This window comes from Natrix helvetica (genome assembly GCF_964273705.1).
Source record: "Natrix helvetica genome assembly, chromosome: 7".
NCBI classification, from domain to species: domain Eukaryota; kingdom Metazoa; phylum Chordata; class Lepidosauria; order Squamata; family Natricidae; genus Natrix; species Natrix helvetica.
In genome coordinates, this window is record NC_138558.1 from 40,188,362 (window position 1) to 40,212,706 (window position 24,345).

Below are 24,345 nucleotides of genomic sequence, written 5' to 3' on the forward strand. Positions count from 1 at the left end.
ATCGGTTCCTAATAGAAAGTGTCCACACATGCTGTATAACGGTATGCAACACTGGTCTAACAGTTGCGGACAGGAAGGCACTACAGAGAGTGATCAACTTGGCACAAGAAACCATTGGTTGCCCCCTAATACCACTGGTTGACATCTCCAGGTCTTGCTGTTTCAGCAGAGTAAGGAAGATATACTTAGGGATGATTCACACCCTGGCCAGTGTTTCTTTTCACTTTTTCCATTGGGCAGAAGACACAGAAGTATAGCCAGCTGGACAAACAGGTTTAAAAACAGCTTCTATCCATGGGCTGTGAGATTCCTAAACACAATAACGCATCACAAACAGATTAATATGATGAATTTCACTGGTGTGCCAGTGTAGTGTGTAATAGGTATATACGATGATATAAGATACAACAGAATAATATGCATGTTGCACAGAATATGACATACAGTACATATGGAAACGTATGACTCATAGGACTTGGTTTCCAGATCCTTCATTATCTTGACAATAACTTGCTTCTGTTTGTTAACATCTATCTTATATTTGCCTTCTTATCTGGCCTGGCATATTGATCTAATAATGGCTTTATTACTGGCTGTGTCAAATTGTATATGACTATTGTACTATGAACTGATAGGTCCTAGATTGCCTCCAGATTTGCTAAATACTATTCAATTATCATTGCTTTTGGTGATTCAATAGGAACATTGAATAGTCGCTTTGATGAAATTCTATTTTAGCTTCCAAATCTTCCTTGTAATTTATTTCAACTTTGATCACGAATAAAATATTTATCAATCATCTTGATGAATTTGTCAATGAAATTACATTGACAGAGAATTTTAAGGATTTTTTTTCTATACCAAATAATTTGCTTGTTTCATTGTACAAGTCAGCAACTTTTAGTCTTTCAAATCCATTGCAAGTATCCATACGACATACAATCTTTGTTTTACCAGAATAGCCATTTTCATGTGTGCTAATTCTGTGTGTGTATTTATTCATTACATATAGTCACGTCTTCCAGAACTGGATAATCCCTACTCTTCAAACCTGAGGTCCATAATAGATCAGCTTCAAAGCAGAACACCTTATTCCATGAAGGTAAAAGATTACTTTAAAAGTTACTCTTATGAATGCCTAATTCCCTCCTTTGAAATTGTTTTTTAATAACCTTAACATTTTTTGCTCTTCAGTTAAGCTGAGAAATAAGACTCAAAGCAGCATTTGTACATTTTGTTCATTCTTAAACTATTTTTTTAAAGATTCTGATTGTGAAGCAACGTGAGCAAGCAGAGATGGTTTTCAAGCAGCTTTTGATTGAAGACAAAAACATCTACGGAGGAGCTTCTTATGTGGACTTCTTATGTTGCGTTCATAAAGAAATATGTCAGCTTCTCAACTAATGGATTTTGATGTTTGTTCTCTGTGCTTTTGTTCAGAACCTATTCAAAAACAGCCACCCACCATAACAAGGTGCTTTATATTGCTACCTTATTGTACAGTTTCTAATTTTGTAGATTAGTGCTTTGTTTCATAATAATGTAGCCATCTATAATTACAGTATGTAAACTAGGCTAATATTTGCTCAGGTATAACTCCTATGGGAGAGCCTTTTATCCTTCTTTAAAAGGAAGTTTTCTAATGGCAAGGTTTGAAATCCTGGAATCTGTGTAAAACATGCAATTCTCATTTCACATATTTTAATAAACTGCAAAGCATTTAATTTAATGTTCTTGCGCTTTTTATTATTTTGCTGTGGCGCTGTGACATAGTTCAAAATAGTGGACTATTCAGCCCCAGCAAAACATCCAAAGATTGGGGCTAAGGAAATTGTGACTCTCCAGATATAACTGGCCTATCTGTGCCTCCCAATCACCTGTTGATTTTGTAAATATTTTTAAAACTAATTATTTCTTGGGTTGATAAGGGGAATGAGGAATGAAGTCATTTGGCCAGGGGTGGGGGTGGGCTTAATTCTTTTACGTGCAATTTGTATTTAGGACCCCCAAAAAAAAAATCTTTTTGTGTTGACCGTGCCCAGATGCAATCTCAACATATCCACATGGTCTTTCAGTTTCTGCCATGTTGTTTAACATACTCCAAACTCCTGTTACTGTACGTGAGACAAAACAATTGAATTGTAACACTTTCTCTATGAGACAGTATTAAGGAATATGGGATAGTTTTGTTTAGGACATAGCAAAATTTAATGCCTTGCAAAAAGCAAAGTAGAAATTGCTATTACTGGAATTTACCTAAAGGATAACTATTGCAGTAAATTAACATTTAAACATTAAAACTTGTTCAACATATTAACTTCCCAGACCTGAAAAATGTACTATTACTTGAAAGATACTATTGTTAATTTTATTCCTAAAATAAAAGTTCTTTATTTGACTAAAACTGCATGTTTATATATAACTCTTTTTAATGGCTTTAGAATTAGTAGACCATTACCTGTTTTTTTCAGGTTTTATACTGTCATATTGGGAATCACATGATCTGGGGATTAATGCCTGGGTTCACACTTTATTAAGCCATTGTATAGTGTTTGATTTACAACCATTTGTTTAGTGACTGTTGGAAGTTATGACACTGAAAAAAGTCACTTACACTGTTTTTAGTTACACTTACACACCATCATTGTAGCATTCCCCTCATCATGTGATCAAAATTCAGATGCTTGGCAACTGACATGTATTTATGACTGTTGCAGTGTCCCCGATGTCATGTGATCACCTTTTGCAAGTGTAGTCACTGGGGAAGCCAGAACCGCGTTAACAACCATGTTACTAACTCAATTCCCTCAACAACTGTGGCAAGAAAGGTTGTAAAAGGGGCAAAACTCACGTAACAGCTATCTTGCTTAGCAATGGAAATGTTGGGCTCATTTGTAGTCATCAGTCAAGGATTACCTGGTTGGTTTTCATCTTAATATTGGATATCTATTAGGATTGGCTTTCAATCTATCATGACTAAAATTCTGGTTTAAAGGATTTTAATTTTTTAATCTATCTCACATCTAGGTTTCTGGTTTTGTACCATAAGTTTCTTGGACAAGCTATATACAATTACAGTACAATATCCTTTTCAAAACAAAAGTACTTTATCTAAAGCCCTGTTTTTTTAAAAAAAACACCTATATTCTGTTATGTTACTGAAATTGATCTGATTTACTTAATGTTGTTTTATACATAAATACGTGTGTGTGTGTGTGTGTGTGTGTGTGTGTGTGCATTTTTTGTGGTTTTCCAAAATTACTATCAGACTAATATATATTTGAGATTTCCCTTAATAGGAGCACTAATTTTCAGTTATTGGAACCTAAGTTGAAATATAATTCAGTCACCAGAAAAGAAACAGAAATAGCAATATTTGTCTTAGAAACTTGTCCTAGAATGATTAGTATCCAATTAAAAGGCTTGAAAAAATATTGGAAAATTTAAAAAAACACACGACTGTTTTTGAACTATGAAACAACTTAAAATTAAAACTAAAGCTATCATGTGCTAAGTCAATTTTGATAGTAAATGTGCTTGATAGTAAATACACTCATGATGCTACCAGTGAGGTAATGAAACAACTGCAATAAAACAACCAAGTTCAGAAAATTCCACTGTAAATGTGCTTTATTATAAGATCTGGATTATTATACAAGACTGGTTCATAATAGGTACAAAAATATTTTGGTGAGCAGCTCTAGAGTGAGCTGCTAATAAAGGTAACTTGAGAACTATGACAGTATTTTTTTAAACAAAAATTCAGTGGGATAAAGGCAGGAAAAAAGATGAAGATTCTCATTGCTCAGCGAGGGGGAAAGCCACCCCGATGAGTACCTCCCCGTCCCCCTCTGAATCCACCTCTTTCCCCCCTGAAATTAGTTCGGTTTCTCTCTCTGCCTCTTTCTCCTCGACCAGCTGAAGTCCCGCCTCTTCCTCCACCTCTTGGTGCACCACCTCCTCGATCTTTTGGTGGTGGTGATTTTGGTCTGAGTCTCTCAATCTCTTCTGTACAACCAGTCAGGTGGGAGTTGGGAGCTGTGAAATATGATGCATATGTTTCGGCATTGAAGTTACTATTTGTGAGTGTGGGTCCAACAGTTAACCAGCCTAAGGGGAGGGAAGGAAACAAAAGGAAAGAGTGAGCCAGATACAAAATTGTACCCCTTAATCCTTTCCTGATTGGTTCTTTAATACTACTTAAATTTAGCATAATTTGTATTGTCAAAGTAGGAGCAGAAGCAACTATTCCCATAAAATAAGAGCAAGTAGAATTACCAATAAAACTCTACATGATGTAGGTTTTTTTTAAAAAAAAAACCACAGATGCTTAAAATTAATCCACTAGGACAGTATTTCAATGATATGAGACATTACTCCCTTTAGCTTGCTAGTAAGACATTTTAAAAACACAATTCAATTATTAATAAAATTATTGAAAATCAGGTATCCAAAAGTCACACATTTATTTCTGCCTTTCTTTTTTTATTTCTTTTTATTATTTTTTTCCTTCTACAACACCTTACAGTCATTATATCAACATTATTATGTCGTCATACCTGTACACGTAAATATTATTTCGCTTCTATGTTTATAAACCTTTATGCAGTTCTCTCTCTCTCTCTACATACATACATACATACATACATACATACACACACACACACACACACACACTGTTTTTGGCTTAATTAATTTTATTCTTGTTTTGCAGCCATTTGTACCAATTGTTCCAAATTTCATAATATTCCGACTCTTCTTTGTCTTTTAATTTTAGTGCTAATTTGTCCATCTCTGCACAATCCAAAAATTTTTGTATCACTAATTCGTCCGAGGGGATATTATTTTGTTTCCAGCATTCGGCAAATGCTATTCTAGCTGTGGTCAGCAGATGTGTTAATATATACTTAATTTTCTTTATATATTTCCCTTTGATTATTCCCAGCAGAAAGAGTTCAGGTTTGTATTTTATTTGTTCTTCTGTAATTTCTTGCACCCATTTCCAAACTTTTGTCCAATATTTTTGAGTTTCCGGGCAGGTCCACCATATAGAAAGTCCCTTGCATTTTTTTACACTTCCAGCAGGTAGGATTCATGTTTGGGTACATTTTAGCCAATCTGGTTGGTGGTAAATGCCAACGATAAAACATTTTATACATATTTTCTTTGAGTGCTACTGATCGTGTTAGTTTATAATTTGTGTTCCAAATTCTTTCCCAATCTACTAGATCTATATTGTGTCCAAAGTTTTTGGCCCACGCTATCATACAACCTTTAACTTTTTCTTCTTCTAATGTTACTTCCAATAAATATTTGTACATTTTTCTGCCTTTCATGTTTATGTTCAACTTAGATGCCAGTTTCATACCTGTATTTCGGCTTTAATATCTAAATACTGTAGTATACAAATGGAAAATTAGTTTTGTTTGGAGTTCTGAATGAAACAGCTCTGTGGCGGCTAGTTTCAAGGATCTATTCTATGATTAGAATGGCTGAATTACTACAATAGGAAATGACACAGTTGAGGATAAAGAAAAATTCTCAGCAACCATTCTGAGCAAAAAAAAACCCAAACCTGTGCCTGTCTGCTGAATGCCAATATCCCCATTATGTCTATAGTCATTTAGTAGAAGAAAATGAGCTTGGTAAAGTAAGTTGTCCTTTATGTTCAACTGGACCACTATACTGCACTGGAAGCCATAACTACTCCTCTAAAATCTACATTTTTCTAAAGCACACAAATTAATTTTATGAAATTTTCATATTTAGATTTTAAAATGATTTAGTACAAAGCAAGACTGAGAATAACCTGGACGGATGGTGCTGTCACGTCCAAAAAGATGAAGCCGCCTTCTTCCAAGACAAAAATGTTCAATAATGTGAAATATTTCCACCGGTTTTTCTATGTTACCAATTTCTGGCTCTTCTGTGATAATTAAATCAATGTCAACATTAGCATGGATAAAATCGCCATCTGTACTACGGCGGACAGTTCCTTTAATGCCCATAAGGCAATGTTCCTAAAGAGAAAACAGAAACATTTTTTTCTTTTATATCAAAAAGGATGGGAGGGATAGGAGAAATTAAAACAGAATGTGACTTTTTTTGTAAGTTCAGTTATATAATTCATCAAAAATCATCATGGACCAAGATGTTCTTATGGCTTTATTACGCCTCCATAAAATATTAAAACAATTAAAATCATTAAGAAGCAGTAAGAACATGAAAATCCCTATCTGAAAAGTATCACCCTAGAGAAATGTTCTGAAAAAAAATATTTGCTATAAAATCAGTAATGCCACACTGCAAGGTAAGAAAGAAGTCTACAATAAACTACATTACTTTGATGTTATTACGATAGATACATATTTTGCCTGTCAGGTTTCCAAATAGCATCCTCTGAAATAGCTCGAGGCAAGAAGTTCCTCAAAACACCAATTTATAAAGAAGCCATTTTGGCACATCTGGGAAAACCCAGATCTGAAAGCTTCCAGGTTTTCCCCATCCAGTTGAAACTTCAAGACCCTGCCTCAACACCCACAAGTCCATCAAATGGCCAAATCATTCACTGCCATGGATGAAGATTCCTCCCATCCACATCCATCTAGATGCAGGGATAAGGCGACCTTGACTTTCTAAGAAGGAATGTTGTTATGGCTGCACATCTCCCAAGCTCCATACCATCCCCCCCTCCCAGTTTCCCATAGTAACTATGTTTGAATATGGGGCAGGCTTGAGGCCCTATTCGCCCCCCGCCCCTCCCAATGACTTCCAAGCCTGACATTGCCTTTTCTCTAAAGCTCAAGAAAGTATACACAACATTCCTACATTTTTTCCCCACAATCACAAACCCATGTGGCAGATCCCCCCCCCCCCCCGAAAAAAAAGAATGATCCAAAGTAATGCTTGTTTTACCACCCAAATCATTGCCCTGAATACAGTTGAGTTAAATGTTATGATAAATTTTATTGATCAAATTACTCACATCTGTGTCAAAGAACCCATCATATTACTCAACCCACACTCAACATTTTGTGTGTGTGTGCGCGCGTGTGTCTATATACATTTCAGCGTAATATATATTATCTCTAACAACTCCAGAAGCAATAGAAAACACACTAAATCTGCAAAGTGTTTTATGAGCTGCTTCAAACCCATCTTGATTTAATACAGCTTCATGCTGATATGCTGATTTGCAAATAGGCTTTTGAAACTATAATGAATACTTTCTTATAAACTATTTTCAAAACTCTGTATATTCCTTGTATATACTCATAAATCACAATTTAACGGAAGTAAACATTCAGAGTATAAAACAACTCCAGAAGTATGATTGTGTTTTATTGACCACAACATGGATACAACATGAAGTTTGAACAAACTGGTTGTAACACCTCCTCCCCCCAACCCTCAAAAAGGAAAACAAACAAGACAACGACATTGTATATCTTCTTTTTAAAGATGATATTGGAATGCAATTGTATAAGAGGCCTTTATGTGGGAAGTCTACAGAGTTATCTTTGGGGTGGATAGATTTATCTTGTTTCAGAAGAATGTGATCCAAAAGGGCAATTTCCCACAAATTATTAAATGCTGCTTTATTGAAGCCATCAGATGGTTTTTACAAAATTATGAGTAAAGGTGAATAATAATTTCCAGAACTCTCCCAAAAGCTATGCTAAGTTCCAAATTCTGAAAAACCAGGGAAGGGAAGATGTCCCTCCAGATATAGAAAACAGTTCACTTTTACTATCTCTGGCAAGCATCACTACCTGGATTAGGCAAGATGCTGTCTTAAGCCAACTTTTTCCTCACCTGGCAACTTCCAGATGGATTGAACTCCAATTCTCATAATCCCTAAACATCATGGTAATACATCTGGAATCACCCAGTTTGCAGAATGTTGATACTGTATGTCAGTGCTAATATTTCTAGGCCTTGATTTAAAAAAAGACTAAACCACTGTTTAAACAGTGATTAAACTGATTAAGAAAAAAAAAGAAAACAAATATATAGTGATTACTTTTTCTTTAATTTTTGAGACTTGCAGTCTCTAAAAAAAACCCCATAAAAGTAACAAATAATTTTAAGACATACGTAATCATTATTTATTACTGTGGGATACTTTTTTAAAATTTCTATGAGAATCATGATATATTTAAAAATGTTAAATTTTGTTTAGTGACATAGAATTTTCTATTACCAAAAATGATACTGAGTATTTCAGGAGCCTACTTTTTTTTTCCTCCTCTAAGGAAGAGGTATTTTAGGAGGCAGCTTAGAATAGTCTTGAGGAAGATGCTCAAATAGCCCCCTGAAACTATTTTTCTAGGGCAGTGATTTTCTAAGTGTGGTTGTGGATCATCACTTAAAGGGGTGGGTAAAAATCAATGATTTTTTTTTTAAAAAAAAGACAGATTTTTTAAATTTAAATCAAACTTTTTTGATTTAAAAGATTTTTTTAATTTGTATTAAATTTATATTAATAAAATGCTTTTGGAGTAAAAAAATCTATCTAAGAGAGTTTTCTATTTAAGATACATTAATAATTAAGTTTATTCAGCACGAAATGGAGCTTAGTTATGTAGCATGGTGCGCATTCTGCAATATTGGGACTGTCAGTGAGTCAACAGCTGGTCAGAGGAGGAACCACTGTGGGGCAGAGAGATGACAGCTGCTCTTTAAAAATTATGATTTAAATTGAGTTGATTTAAACCAAGCCTTTTTACTAGTGATTTAAATCATGATTTAAATCAACTCGATTTAAATCAAATCCATCCTGTCACTTACTGCAGTCTTCTCACACTCATGGTCCACAGCCTATTTGCCATCTTAATCCTCCCCACAAATGCTGACATTTAGCCACTGAGAGCTTGCATACTTACTGCCTCAGCCATGAATCCACTTTACATTGTCCAAATAATTCCATAAACATTAGCACTAGCATTCAGAAAACTGACAACAGTAAACAAGGCTCAAGTGAAGTTACCAGCTGCAAGACCATGTGTGTTCTGCCAAGTGGAATTGTGATTTCACACAAGCAGCCCCCCCCCAAATGCAAATAGGAACTTAGATGAATGTCTAACATTGGAATTTAATTAGAGTAAAGATCAATTCACTCTCCCTACCACCTTGCTGTGCTAAACATACCTGACCAGCAGGTTTGTGTTTATGAATTATTATGGCACAAGATATATACAAATTTTAAATAATACTGATAATTTCATATTAAAAGTTGTGATAATAGTTTGAAAATGCTTTAGAAATAGCAGAATAGAGAGACATACACAAATATAGGTAGTTCTTACTTAATGACCATTTGATCAGCAACTGTTTGTAGTTACATCAGCACTGAACAAATGCTACTTAAACCATCGCCAAAAAGGCAGTGATGGGGAACATGGAGTTTGAGAGGAGATTGAGAGTTTGCAATCAAATGTTGATCATATGACTACGGAAAGAGTACGTGCATGTGAGAACCAGTAAGAAGTCACTTTTTTTCAGCACTGTTGCAACTTCAAACATTTGCTAAACAAATGGTCATATGTCAAGGACTATCTGCATTTTATTTTATGGTCCACGATTAGATAAAGGGTGAGGAAGATTCATGAATTTCTGTCAAACATATAGAAACATCTCAACATCTGCTCTTCTTACAAAACAATTGCTCAAGCAGTAAGTATAGTTGGCAAAGCAATAGGTCCAAATATTGCTGAAGTACTGAATACTGGGAAGAAGTTAAACACAGCCCCACACTATTCTAGAGAAAAATCAGAAGAATTCTCCCTTGCCTCCATTTAATTTACATCTCAACATAGAACAAAATGAAAGCTAACCACACTGAACTCCCAACTACAGCAACTGTTCAGCAAAGAAGAAAACTAAAAAAGATATTCCGCACCTCTTCTGAAAGGTGAAAAAAGCCTAATTTTTCCATGATATTTTGATTTGCATTTCAATAAAATAAGCGAATAAGTACTTCCCAGAATTTTCCAGAGTTTCATGCTGCAGACAGAAGTTCAATAGTCACTCGTAAACACATTTTTAAATAGTAAGTGCACTTGTTCTGCAAGTAGTTTTGTAACACTAAAATGATCACCAATAGCTACAGAGCACTTAAAAAGCATCCACTGACATTCCATAGCAGGGAGAAGACAGAGAGAAATGCAAAGATGTACCTTTGTTCTTTGAAAAACAGCTTTGGGATCCAGAGTCTTGGTCTTTCCAGGATTATTTTTATTTGTTTTAATCCAACATATATCTTCACATCTTCTGTATCCCCATTTGCGCAAACACTACCAGAGTTCAACCAAACAGAATTTTTGTACAATACAGCAAAGAATAAGAACAATGCATTGGAGACAAATTTAGACAAAGGTAACAAGGCTGCTGAAAACAAATTTCTTCTTTTCATTTTTCACCAATTTTTCCTAAAAAGAATGTTGGCAGATCCTATTGAATGGGGTAGTGCATCACTAATGTACCTCTGGGCTCAAAATGAGATCCCCTTTTTCCTGAACTATAGCCTATCTCAGCGATGGCGAACCTTTTTTGGCTCGCATGCCACAAGTGGGGGGAGCGCGGGGGGGTTGTGTGTGTGTGTGCCGCACCCATAATGCAACACGTGCGCCCCCAGTGCGCATGCGCGCACAATGCGCGACCCCCCCCATTTTACACATGCTTTTTTCGCCTTCCCCAGGCTCCAGAGGCATTATAGGAGCCTGGGGAGGGCGAAAAGAGCCTCCCCCGCCCCCCCCGGAGGCCCTCCGGAGGCTTCAGGGACCGTCCGGAGGCTTCCCTGAAGCCTTCGGAACGCTTAAAACGACCCTCCGAGCAAACCGGAAGTTACTTCCGGTTTGCTCGGAGGTTGGTTTTAAGCGCTCCGAAGGCGTCAGGGAAGCCTCCAGACGGTCCCTGAAGCCTCCGGGGGGGCAGGGGAGGCTCTTTTCGCCCTCCCCAGGCTCCTATAAAGCCTCTGGAGCCTGGGGAAGGCGAAAAATAGCTTTTAAAAAGGTGAACTCAGCTGGCCAGCGCGCGCATGAGCGCTAGGCCAGCTGACAGAGCAGTGCCTCGCGTGCCCTGACAAATGGCTCCGTGCCATAGGTTTGCCATCACAGGCCTATCTCATTCAGTAGGAACTGTGATCCTCTTTTACAGGAGGACTAAAATACAAGCACAGGGAGGATGAAGATCCACTATTGTCAACCAACTAAGTAGGCTTAACTCTGGATATAGTCCAATTTATTAATTCACTTTTTTAAAAAGAAAAACCTGATTTCTTTTCTCCTGTAATTTTCCTAGAGACCAGATTGCAATTAACAGGTTTTCAAGCAATGTCTCTATTATAGTATATATTTATTTGAATCCTTTCAACATTTTAAAAATATGTTTCACATCACCTCATATGGATGATTTATACATTATTATCTACGGCATTAAACATACTGACGGCACAATTTTATGTATGTATGCAATGTACAGAAGACGGTGAGATGGTTCAGCAGTTAAGATGCTGGGCTTGTCAGCTGGAAAGCCAACAGCCCAGGTTTGAGACCCGTACATCATGTGCTAGGGAGAGCACCTGTCCTCACCCTAGCTCCTGCTAATCTGGTTTGAAAGCATGCAAATGCAAGTAGATAAATAGGTACCACTTCAATGGAAAAGTAAGAGCATTATCCTGGCCACATGATCTCAGAAAGTGATCACTCAACAGTCCTTGAAACGGAAATGAAACCCACCCACTATACTCAGCAATGATTAGTGGAATAAAATCTACAGGGACAAAAATGGACCCTACAAATATATGTAGGACTTGGCTTTCAAGACTTCCTGTAGTTGATTCTTAGTCAGAGTCTCTAGTCAGAGACTCTAGAGCAGGGGTGTCCAAACTTGGGAACTTTAAGACTTGTGGACTTCAACTCTCAGAATTCCCCAGCTAAAGTTCCCAAGTTTGGACACCCCTGCTCTAGATATTTTTTATATGCTGGCCTTATCTGAAAGCTTCATTGAATCAGTTGTTATTATTAATGTCAATGACAAAGAATTGCATCCTCTTACCACCCTGCCGAGATCCAGGCCCTCACCAGAACCACACCAAAGAAAGACAAATGATCGTGGGGCAGCAATTTCTTCAATGTCCAGCTTCATAATCTACAAAAAGTAGAAAATGTGTAATGTTTTAAGCAAAATCATTTGCACAGCAGAGTGCAGCAAACACCCTGCACTTGTGGGAAAGCACCAGGAAGAAATTATATAATAAATGGTTTTTCTTAAATAATATACCAGTTTTATCTACTTCTTTAGATGTGTCAAAGTATCAAAAATAAAAGGCAAAGAAAATACAACTATGGAGACATTCATGTTTGATATCAGTAGTGCATAAATGGCTCTAAGATACTTGCCTATATAATAATAATGCTATCGTGTTTCCCCGAAAATAAGACAGGGTCTTATTTTCTTTTGACCCTCCAAATAAGGGCTTGGCCTTATTTTCGGGGAGGTCTTATTATTTTCCAGGTGCAGGAAGCAGCAAGCCCACCAGCCCCACCCTCTCCGTCCCACCACTCTCTCTCACACACCAAGACACCCTCCTTTCCTTGGGAGCTCTGCACAGACGCAGAGAAGGCTTCGGATAGAGCATTTGGGGGATGTGAGTCTGCGCTGAGATCCCAAGGAAAGAACGATTGCCAGGAAGGGGAGGGGGATTTTGCCTCTTATCCTGTTCTGAGTCTGTGCTGAGCTTCAGAACAGGGTAAGAGGAAGTAAAATCTCCCCTCCCCATTTTCAAGCCGTTTGCAAAAATGCCCCATTCCGAGCCTTCAATCCTGCAATCCTGGAATATTCTGAAGGCTCGAAATGGGACGTTTTTGCAAACCATTTGAAAATGGGGAGGGGGATATTTCTGCCTCTCACCCTCTTCTGAAGGTCAGAACAGACTGAAAATAGGATAAGAGACAAAATCCCCCGTCCTGATTTTCAAGCCGTTTGCAAAAATGTCCCATTTTGAGTCTTCAGAATATTCCAGGATTGCAGGATTGAAGGCTCGGAATGGGGCATAACTGCATATTGTATAAATTGTTTCTAAATCTACCAATTGAAATAGATGATGGTAGACAGCAGCCTTCTGCAGCTGCAATTTTAAAATTAGCTAAACGTTAACAAGACAGAATTACTAATGATAAATGGTTTTAAAAATGAAGGCATTGCTTATCTTTCATATTTTAAAAGGGTGATGAAAGAGCATTCACAGAAAATCTGAGAAGCAGCTAGATAAAAGGCATTTGAAAAGTCAATTCATGTAAAACATTAACAAAACAAGACAGTCTTAATTTTTCTTTTGTTTGTTTTCTATAGCAAACTCACATCATCCCATGTCCAGCACTTCTCATTAGCAGTAATGCCAGTCTCCCTATAGTATTCTTCCAATGGTGGTTCGAAAAGGATCACATCAAACTTAGACTTGAGTTCACGAAGGTCAAAAGCTTCCATTTCAGCTTGTAAATACCTATCATACAAATGAGAAATACATTGATATTATTTGATTAGTTTTCTAGGTTGACAATTTCACAGTGCCCATTTTCCAACTCTGATATTTAAAACAAGTTGTGCAATTGTCTTAGATTTAGATGTGCTATTTACACATGCAACACACATAGTTGTTCAGAAAAGCAATTTTCTTGCTTTGAGAAAGCAATTCACATTTGTAGAATAATTTGTAAATAAAATCTGATAACTGTTTAGGTTAATATTCAGAAACTAAATTCTGAAAGCTAATCTGGCTACCATTACCTTATTAAAATTTACAAATACTGCTATAAAATTACTATTCTAATTAAATAAAAAATAATGTGGGATAAGCAACTTCTGAAATAAGCAAAAAAATAAATTTTAAAACCCATTTTCCAAAATTGATTTAAATGGGCTCTATCCAATAATTTAGCAATCTATCACTATTGAAACACCATCCATTAGTTTAACAGATTCTTCCTGCTTCACTTCTACCCATCATCTTTAAAATATTTTCTGAAGCAGTTGGGAACTTTCAAAACAAATGAGAACCAAGCATGAGGGCTGCACAAGATGATTTCTAGCTATGGAAATGCAACCTTGCTGTTTAATATGGGAGACAGTCCAATGGTTTGTAAAGTCTCTTTACATCAAGAAAGTTGTTGAGACTATGGTAGGTAATCTGCGGGGTAATTGATATTTCTGAACTACATCTCCCTATCTATTAGTATTGATCTCAAAGAATGAGGGAGTGCCACAAGTTATCTATTCCTGATTTATTAACAAGGAGCCCTTATCCCAAGAAAATTACTGTCATTTTAATCCATTGATGTAGTAAATATGTATTATTTACACATTTCAAACTAAGGCTTGTGAACTGGAGATATTTGCAAACAGCAGAAGAAAAAAAGAAAATCTGAGAAAATGGTCAAGAGCAAAAATTCACTGAGAAAGCACACCAAAGAAAATAGATTAATAATTCTGAAGTTCATATATACAACCTGACATATTCCCTTTGTCAACAGGTGTTCATAGAAAAATCTTAATTCGCAGTCAGATAAAGATTAGCCTGTCTAGACAAAAGAATCCAGTTTATTCAAAATATTTACATTGGAGGGGTGTTAGATTTAGATATTAGCTCATCTTTCAGCCTAATGAGTTCCCGGAGTTTTGGATATTCTTCAAATCTATCTGCTAAACCTAAGAGAAAAACACATATATGTTATACTACAGAAACAACTTTCAAATACATGTGTCACAAAATAGGCACCCTAACATATTTGATTTAGATCACAGCTCTATTGCTTCTTTTCATTATGATTTGAGCTCAGCGCAATTTAGCCAAACACTTAATAAGAATATTTATCCAGAGTGTTAGCCATTTCAGTGCACATCTTCTAAACCCATTTATTATTTTGCATAATGTGCTTAAATTACTATGAAAGGCAATGCATAGACAATGTAACATAAAATAAAATTCTTTGTATTAGTTTTTGGAGTTTAACTTGTCTCAATACAAATTAATGTCAGTGTCTCTGGATTTTCAAAGAGTAATAAGAGCTCTTACTTATTTGAAACTATTTATGGCGTGACTGGTATGATTTTGGCTGCGTACAACTCAAACAACTGTTGATACCTCCAACTTGTAGATTTAAAATCCTTAACTGTGACTGTTTACTGTCTTTTATATTTATATATAATTTTTATTAAGAATTTTGATTATAATAACACCTAAAACCCATTGTTCACTATGGAGCAATTTTTGCCAATAAAATGTGGCCGCATGATATGTGTTGCAAATGGCCATAAATGTAGGCCAGTAACCAAGCCTCCAAAATGTGGTCATGTGACCATGGGGGTAGATATCAGAACTTTGAATTTGGATCGTACATAGCTTTTTCAGGACACATTGTAACTTCACTTTTAATAGATTTTTGTTTTTTCCATCTATAACAACTTTCAATCATCCCATTAACATTATTGTGTCATCGTACATATAGTGCAGACGGGTGGGGGGAGAGAGTGATCGAGCAGTTTCTGGATGGGCGGGGGTGAGTGAGCGAACTGGTTCTAAATGGTTCGCTAGAGTGGGCCTCCAGCACTCCTCTGCCACCCCCCTTGCCTCTCAGCGCCCCCCTATGCCATCCCCCCCCCAGAGGACGTACCGCCCACTTTGGGAATCTCTGGTTTATTGTATTGAAATATAATTATTTTCTGCTCCCAACTTGAGTTTTAAATTTTATATTGATGACTCCGTATTAAATATGAGAAAACTTAAGAAAATTGTTATTTTAAAAAAATTTAAGCATCCAATAGCCACTATATTACAGGAACAGACCCTTCTTCTAAAACTAAACAACTTTTGACCATGCAATAGATAATCACAGCTATTAAAATCCAATTATTACTCATATTTGTCTAAGCATAATTCCCAATTCCACTGTTACTTTTCATTTGACTGATAGTTCAAATACATCTATGAATAGAAAATCGAAAGCCTGTACTTTTCTAAGAATAAATAAAACTTCTTATATCCTGTATACAGAAATCTTCTATTATAAATTCTTCTGACATACCCACATCTCTGATGAAATTTTGAGGTCTGTGTCCAGTGTCCACAAAATGCTGACAGTAATCATTATGAGGATTTAAGCTCTGTGTCCCCTAAGGGAAGAAAATCACCTAAGAATAAACATTAGCAAAATAAAGCATATCACTTATACACTGATTTGATATTATCACCTGCATATGGTTATCCATGTCTCCTAGACTCTTAACTATTATTTCAGGTTGCTGATATAATAATTTATTTTAATAATGACTCTGGACAACATATTCCATTTCTCCTTTGTCAACAGACTGCATTAATTATATACTCAAGATAACTTATTTTTCTTTAGCATATAAATGCCCAAAATGAGGAACAGCTATTTTTGAATGAAATGTTTTCTCTGATTTCCATCAAACCATCATTTGGTACAGCAGATGCTCCTGTATTGAGGGCAACTCTGAAATATTGTTTAAGTTAGCTATATTGAAATAGATGCATCTGTGATCAGTTTTACTGAACTTAAAAGCATATTCAAATCCTAAATTTGTGTAACCAGAGATCTCAATAATAACATTCAAGTGGAAAGTAGAACAATAAAGTTGAAATATTTTGTAAATTTATTTTCAGCCCTTTTTGGTCCTATAAAAACTAAAGACCTCTGAATGTAAAAATAAGCTATAACAGGCAAATAACATAATACAAATTTAAAAAGTAAACATAAAAATGTTTAAAAATCGTAACAGCTATTTTACCTTAAGAAATGTACTGGAATCTTTGTAAATTTCTTCTTCGTATGGTAGATTCTCTTCATCTTGTTGAAGCTCCACTTCATCCTTTGGAATAAAGCACATTTTATGTGTGTGTAGAAACAGGATGTTTCTCTTTGTCAGGGGAAAAAATGCCCTGGGGAAATCTGAGATCAATGGACCGTGGCTGATTCCCTTCCGCATATCTTTTGAGATATTGAGAAAAATAAAAGTCTTTAAAAGTATTCTAATTAATAAACAAACTTTAATAATAAAATAAAAAGTAAATGAAACAGAAATAACTAATGGTTACATTTTGATAATGAAAGCTACGTCTGCCAAGTTGGCTGCCGAACAAAGAAGAAGAGAATTTTGGAATGTGTAACGCGTGCGCAATAAATCACTTTCAGATAACATTTTGTTTTATGACCTGCGCAATAAAGCTTTCTTAGTTTAACTCTTGAGTGTCAGTTTAGGCAGTTCAGGCCTAGCAAACCTTTTAACATCGTGACACTCTTCTCATTAGCTTCCCGCTTCTTAATGAAGAAAGAAGGCGGCTCTCTATGAATACTGCCTCCCTGAAACAGCAGATCATGAGTAGTCCCAGTGTAAGTCTGGGAAACCAGTCAATGAACCGATTACATTTTCCCCAAAACTCTGTTTAACCAAGAAAAATAAAATTTAAAATGATTTTAAAAACCCAAATGTTTTAATATCATAGACTTTCTCTTTTCAAAGTTGGTTAATAATGCACCTAACTATTGCTACTTAAGAAGGATTTACTTACTTATTTAGATTCATCCCCTGCCCTTTCTTCAGGAGCTCAAGGCAGCACGTGTTGCGCTCCATCCTATTTATCCATACAATTTCACAGAACTTAGTGAAGGATAACAAGCCTAAAGTCCTCTGCTTAACTTTTGGAGCTGAGAGTGGGCTTCCCGAGTGACAATCCAATATCTCAGCCACAATGCTACACTGGATCTCATGGAGAGCGTTATCAGAAGGCAAGTGGATCTTTCTAACTCTTCATGTATTTTAGATGATCACATTGTCTTGTGATTTGGTGCCATAGCTGGTTGTTGTTGTTTTCTTCGTAGTTCTATTGCAGGTAGTCTTCGACTTACGACCACAATGGAGCCATCTGTAAATGAATTTTGCCCCATTTTACGACCTGTCTTGCCAGAGTTGTTAAGTGAATCACTGAAGTTAACAACACAGTTGTTACGTGACACTGGCTTCCACACTGATTTTGCTTATAAAGAAGGTTGCAAAAAGTGATCACATGACCATTAATCAGTTGTCAAGCATCTGAATTTCGATCATGTGACCACGGGAATACTGTGATAGTCATAAATGTGAAAAACGGTCATAAGTCATTTTTTTCAGTGCTATTGTAATTTTGCAACATGAGCTGGTGCAAATCAAGGACTTCCTGTATTTAAATCAACTTTAAGACTTGTGGACTTCAACTCCCAGAATTCCTCAGCCAGCAAACCTGGGTGTTGTCCACAAGTCTAAGTTGCCAAGGTTGCAGGTCCCTGACCTAGAATCTCTATTGTGAATGGGGTGCTAATTTTTTTCTATGTATGTACATATGTATGTTCCTATAAATCAATAAACTTTATTTGTTCCTTATAAAGAATACATCATACCTATTTATAAGATTCAAAAATAATGTTATTTCTAAAGAGAAAACCAACAAAAATGTTTATAAAGCATTGCTAAAATACTTTTAAATATTTACAATAAGATGTTTTAATGTAAGTATTTAAGATTTTGGCATGTAGGATGATTCTTATAAGAAAGATTCAAATCATATGTTTCTATTTTTGAAACAGATTGGTCTTTTTTTCTTTTTTAAAATCACTTTCTTACTTTATATTCTTCTATTTCTTCTTCATCAGCTTCTCCCTCATCAGGATATTTACGTTTAGAATTTGGAGCAGATGTATCATAAGCAGCCCTAGAAATATGAATATTGAATGTACGTTAGTTTAAAACAAATTTCATAAGATGCTATGAAAAGCTAATTTAAGATGTGTTGATCCTTGTTGTACTGCCTCTAGGACTATATTTTTTATAAAAGTATTGTAGGCAAACTGCCAACAGATTGGAGTTCGACCTTGAAAGGACTCAAAAGATCCTTACATCCTTCTGAGGTCGGTAAAACGAAGACACAGATTGTTGTGGGCAATAGTGCTGTAAAGTAGTATGGGGTCTTATATAAGCCTTAATGCTATTGCTATAAAAAGAATTATTATGGGATTCAGTAGCCTTTTAGCAATATGGTCTTGTTGTAGTCGGGTCTTTTCCCATGTAAGATTGAGATTGTCTTGGCAATGTTTCGCCGAGGTCCCCCTCGCCATATTCAGGCTGGTGTTTTCAACTTCGTGCTTATGTGAGTGAAGCGTGGTTGGAGCTGCTGTCTTTCTATAAATCTTGGTGGGGGTGTTTGGAGTGCTGGCTTTGTTGCTGTAAGTGGATTGATTGGCTGTGTAGTTGTATCCTGATTGGTAGATGGAATTGATGTTTGTAGATTGGTCGGCTGTTTCGTATCATCTTGATGTATGTCCAATATCAAGACAGCCTTCAGCACTGACCAAAAAATAGCCAACATCTTAAGAAACTCCAAAGACAAGATCCAGCTAGAAAACCAAGGAGTCTACGAAATATCATGCAAAATCTGCCCTGCCACATACGTTGGACAAACTAATAGGAAAATAAATGCACGCATCGCAGAACACAAGAAAGCAGTCAGAATAATTATGGAAGCCATCGAAATAGAGAAACACCCCCACAACATGAATAAACGTGACGATGCCTCCCGCCTACCAGACATCTGGAAACCAGCCCTAGTCAACAAATGAATACCACCCACCACCCAGGTCATTACAACACAAAAGAACAACGGACACACAGGCAGCACCTCAGCCACACAGGATGATACGAAACAGCCAACCAATCTACAAACATCAACTCAACATCTATTAATCAGGATGCAACTACACAGCAACAAAGCCAGCACTCCACACACCCCCACCAAGATTTATAGAAAGACGGCAGCTCCGACCACGCTTTACTCGCACAAGCACAAAGCCGAAAACACCAGCCTGAAGATGGCAAGTGGGACCTCGCCAAAACGTTGCCAAGACAATCTCAATCTTACACGGGAAAAGACCTGAATGCAACAAGACTGGGGGCAATATGTTGACTGTGTAAACTGCTTAGAGAGAGCTGTAAAGCACTGTGAAGTGGCATTTTAAGTCTAAGTGTTATTGCTATATAAAATTAATAAGATTCAGATCACTATGCATTACTAGAGGCACAAATATATCAAATAAAGTAAACAGAATAGAATAGAACAGAACAGAACTCTTTATTGACCAAGTGTGATTGGACACCCAAGGAATTTGTCTTTGGTGCATATGCTCTCAGTGTACATAAAAGAAAAGATACATTTGTCACAAAACATAAGGCACAACACTTAATGATAGTCATAGGGTACAAATAAGCAATCAGGAAACAATCAGTATCAATATAAATCGTAAAGATACCAGCAACAAAGTTACAGTCTTGCAGTCATAAGTGGGAGGAGATGGGTGATAGGAACGATGAGAAGACTAATAGTAATAGTAATGCTGTCTTAGTGAATGGTTTGACAGTGGTGAGGGATAAATACTCAAATTCTAGGACAGAATCTGTGTTCAAATATTTGGTTGGAAATTAAAAACTCAACTTGTGTTAAAATAATAACAAGCAAAATTAACTAAAATTTCTTAGCAGGAACTTCTACTCTCCCTGCGATGTTTGCATGATTAAAAAAAATCACGTAACGCAAACCTGCATGTTTCTCTGGATTCAGCAATTTCCCTTTGCTCATCCTTGCTGTTGAGTACTGCACCGATACTATCAGCATTTTCAGCTCCCAGCTAAAATAAGGAGAAGAAAAGAAAATGGAACAGAGGATGATTTACAGAGACAATATTCTACTATTAGCATTATATTATATTATTAGGGTTACTATATCCACGCAGCCGCAGTAGGTCTTTACATCAAGGGTCTGCAACCTTGGCCTGGAGGACTTCAACTCCCAGAATTCCCCAGCCAGCTTTGCTTAAAGCGGCCAAGGTTGGAGACCCCTGCTTTGCATCACAATTCTGCACTAATAGACCCCCGGAGAGGCATTTCCCCGCCCTCCTTTTAAGTCTGAGCCACGGGACTCGCACGGGCGGCCTTTCCTCCCAAGGACGATCTCTCGGTCACCGGGCGGCAGTTACCTGCTGAGCCAGAAGCTGCCGGCGTAGTTTCTGCCGCTCCCTGATCTCCTGCAAGCGGCTGTTCATCCTCCACCAGCGCCGTCTGCTGAGAAGTCGCCGCCTCGCTGACGCTCACTTCACGCGACGCTTGCAAGTGTCGCCGACCGGAAATAGAGGCGGGGATTACAAGCGTCATAATCCAGCGCTGACGCTACTTCTGCGCTCCTGGCGGAAGACTGGAAGTTCCGCCTATTAGAAGAAAGTAGTAAGGCTTCCCAGGAAGTATGTAAATATTGCAGAGTTCTTACAAATTAAGCTACTATGCACAATGTTTTATTTATTAAAAGAGCATAGGTTCTTCGTTCTTCCAAGACGAGGATGGACTATATTGTAGCCTAGGCTGATACTGTGGCTTATAATATCAGCCTCCTAATCATTGTTTTAAAAAAAAAAACCTTGACTCGATTATTATTTATTTAAATACGGAAGGGAGGGGGACGGATCGCACATTCTTAGCATACCGTACCGATGTTTTGTGCATAAAAGTTATACCACGCCTGTTTAAATTTATTTCTGACGGTTGAGCCATTTGCATTGTTCCGTCATTCAGCTTGCAATGGATAAAATCTGTTGAAAAAGTTATGGGAAAAAATAATGAAGAGTAAACATGAAAAATAAAATATACGAAGTGATACATCTCTGCAGAAACTGTATGATTTATAACAATTTTAGCAAGCTTGTGCAAGAAAAAAAAATTTCGAAGGCCCTAAAACGAATATTACCATATATTCTCTGTAGGTAATAGAATAAGAAATATTTCTTAGAAAGATTAATAGCTTTAAAAGGAGAGCATAAGAAGAACGTACTTTAGAAGTAGAATTTCCAGGGTCCAAAGGAGGACACTGAATCAGAAAGAAGGGCGCACTTATTGGACTATTAATATTTGCTGTATTCATTGGAGAGGAATGGATTATGAGTACGCAGGCACATAATGGAGAATGCACACTGAGAGGAATGGGCTAGTACCACTGATTGCCTAGCACAGTGGTGGGCAACCCGCGGCTCGGGAGCCACATGCGGCTCTTTACACCCTTTAATGCGGCTCTTCTGTGTGCCGGGTGCCCGCTCCCCTCCCTCCTCTCGGGCTTCGGAGGGAAGCTTCTGCAAAAGCCCGGGCGAGTGACAACCAATTTTGGTCCTATGACTGCAGAATGCTGCAAAATACCATAAATGCAGGCCAGTTGTTGAGTGTTTCAAATATGATTGGAACACTCAACAAGGTGACCACAGTGTGTGTGTGTGTGTGTGAGTGAGTGAGAAAGACAGACAGAGAGAGGAACAGAGAGAGGGAGTGAGGGAGGGAATCAGAGAGAGACTGACAGACACACACACACACACACACAGACAGAGAGAGACAGAGAGGGGGAGGGAGGGGGAGAAAGATAGACAGACAGAGAGACACACACAGAGTGAGTGATTAAGTGAATGAGTGAGAGACAGACACACCCACATACACAGAGTGACAGAGAGAGAGGAAGGGAGGGGAGAGAGACAGAGACAGAGACAGACACACACACACACACAGAGTGAGTGAGAGACAGATAGACAGACACACACACACACAGAGTGACAGAGATGGGGGAGGGAGAGAGAGACAAAGAGCCAGAGAGAGAGAGAGAAAGAAAAAGAAAAAAAGAAAGAAAGTGGGAGAGAGAGATGAAATTAAAAACAACAACATACAAACCTGACTTACTCAAACTATCCAAGGAAATGCAAGGCCAATGTTCACATTAGTGGTTGTGACTTTGTCAGTCAATGTCAGGATGTAATTTTCTCTACATTGTAAGGCAAATTTTACGGAATTTAACGTTATCGATAAATAATATCGTTCTAAAGTTTTTGTTTTATTAGTTGTGTTATTTGTATCCTCCCGACCTATGTGGATACTTGCATGCAGAATATTCTCAATAAAAACTTATTGAAACTAAAAACAGTGTACCATCCTATGTATTTTCGGTTTTAAAAATGTGGCTCTCAAAGTAAATTTCAATCGTGGTTTTGGCGAGATTTGGCTCAGTTGAAAAAAAAGGTTGCCCACCACTGGCCTAGCATGCTGGCTGCCAGCTGCTTAAGAAGCAAAGGCCTCCAGCATTTAACCAATTAAGGTGTTTTCAATATCTGATGGAAGCGCAAGACAGGAGGATACTAATAGACTCATTAATTAAGATTACAGAGCTGAGTTTGTTAACTTGCGGTAAGCACATATTAGGGAAGCACAGCATTTTGGAGAAAAGCTAGTCAGCAATCTTGTTACTAAGGGATGCAGTGGCTCAGTGGACAAGATGCTGAGCTAGTCAATCAGAAAGGTCGGCACTTCAGCGATTTGAATCACTAGTGCCATGTAATGAAGTGAGCTCCCATTACTTGTCCCAGCTTCTGCCAACCTAGCAGTTCAAAAGCACGTAAAAAATGCAACTAGAAAAATACCGATCACTTTGGTGGGAAGGTAACAGCGTTCCATGCGCCTTCGGTGTTTAGTCATGCTGGCCGCATGACCACGGAGAAGTCTTCGGTCAGCATTGGCTCTTCAGCTTTGAAACGGAGATGAGCACCGCCCCCTATAGTCGGGAATGACTACTACATATGTGCAAGGAGAACCTTTACCTTTAATCTTGTTATATGCTTGAGAAGCCAGGCAACATTTGATTTTAAGGATATATTTGCCAGAGAGAGGATATGGAGACAAAAAAGGATATGTCCTCCTTTTGCTGTCTGATAATCCTATTTAGAAGCGGAATCTTCAAACATTAGCTTCCATGAATTTGATGTGAGAATTGACAATTTATATGTAAATAGTATACACCAAAGATACATCCTGCAAAATTTCAGAACTGGTATATAGTCGTCACTATTCTCAATAGTAGTTTAAAGAGCCAACCATTTTGTTTTGTTTTTTTTTGTAAGCAGAGAGTATTGGTATCATAAATTTAGGATTTTAGATTGTTAATTCTGTTCTATCATCCTTATCATCTGCAACAGCTTGGTGGTGAACTATTTTCATTGGTAAGTATATCAGTATACCTCCGTGATGGCGAACCTATGGCATACGGAGCCATTTGTTAGGGCACATGAGGCGTTGCCCTGTCAGCTCCAGTGCATGCTGATTTCAGCCTTCTTTTTTGGCCATTTTTCGCCTTATGAAGGCTTCCCTGAATCCTCCGGAGGGTGAAAAACAACCCAACGTGCAAACCGGAAGTTCAGGAACGTCCTTCCGGTTTGCGCATTG

At 37.3% G+C, this 24,345-nt stretch overlaps 2 protein-coding genes across 3 annotated transcripts in view; one reads left to right on the forward strand and one right to left on the reverse strand.

Moving 5' to 3' along the window:
- The window catches only part of SEC24D (SEC24 homolog D, COPII coat complex component), a 62,813-nt gene extending 61,089 nt beyond the window's left edge, over positions 1-1,724 (forward strand). For both annotated transcript variants that reach the window (XM_081959568.1, XM_081959569.1), the window contains exons 22-23: positions 1,013-1,102; positions 1,264-1,724. In XM_081959568.1, coding sequence (XP_081815694.1) covers positions 1,013-1,102; positions 1,264-1,404 — 231 coding nt within the window. In that variant the 3' untranslated portion in view covers positions 1,405-1,724. The remainder of the gene's footprint in view (positions 1-1,012; positions 1,103-1,263) is intronic.
- Positions 1,725-3,612: 1,888 nt separating this feature from the next.
- METTL14 (methyltransferase 14, N6-adenosine-methyltransferase non-catalytic subunit) lies at positions 3,613-21,237 on the reverse strand. Its single transcript, XM_081959571.1, has 11 exons — positions 21,081-21,237; positions 20,644-20,732; positions 18,679-18,766; positions 16,810-16,890; positions 16,083-16,170; positions 14,616-14,706; positions 13,363-13,504; positions 12,058-12,150; positions 10,179-10,295; positions 5,810-6,020; positions 3,613-4,110 (listed from the first exon to the last, which is right to left on the reverse strand). Exons 1-11 carry the CDS (start codon positions 21,144-21,146, stop codon positions 3,806-3,808), a joined length of 1,371 nt encoding a protein of 456 aa, XP_081815697.1. The 5' UTR covers positions 21,147-21,237; the 3' UTR covers positions 3,613-3,805.
- Positions 21,238-24,345: the final 3,108 nt, after the last annotated feature.

Coding starts and splice junctions, on each gene's coding strand:
- METTL14 (XM_081959571.1), bottom strand. CDS start 21,146: ATGAACAGCCGCTTGCAGGAGATCAGGGAGCGGCAGAAACTACGCCGG. Junction 13,505..14,615: donor AAATCTAACACCCCTCCAAT/GTAAATATTTTG, acceptor TTTGTATGATAG/GTATTTACAAGCTGAAATGG. Junction 12,151..13,362: donor AGTGCTGGACATGGGATGAT/GTGAGTTTGCTA, acceptor TACTTTTTGTAG/ATTATGAAGCTGGACATTGA.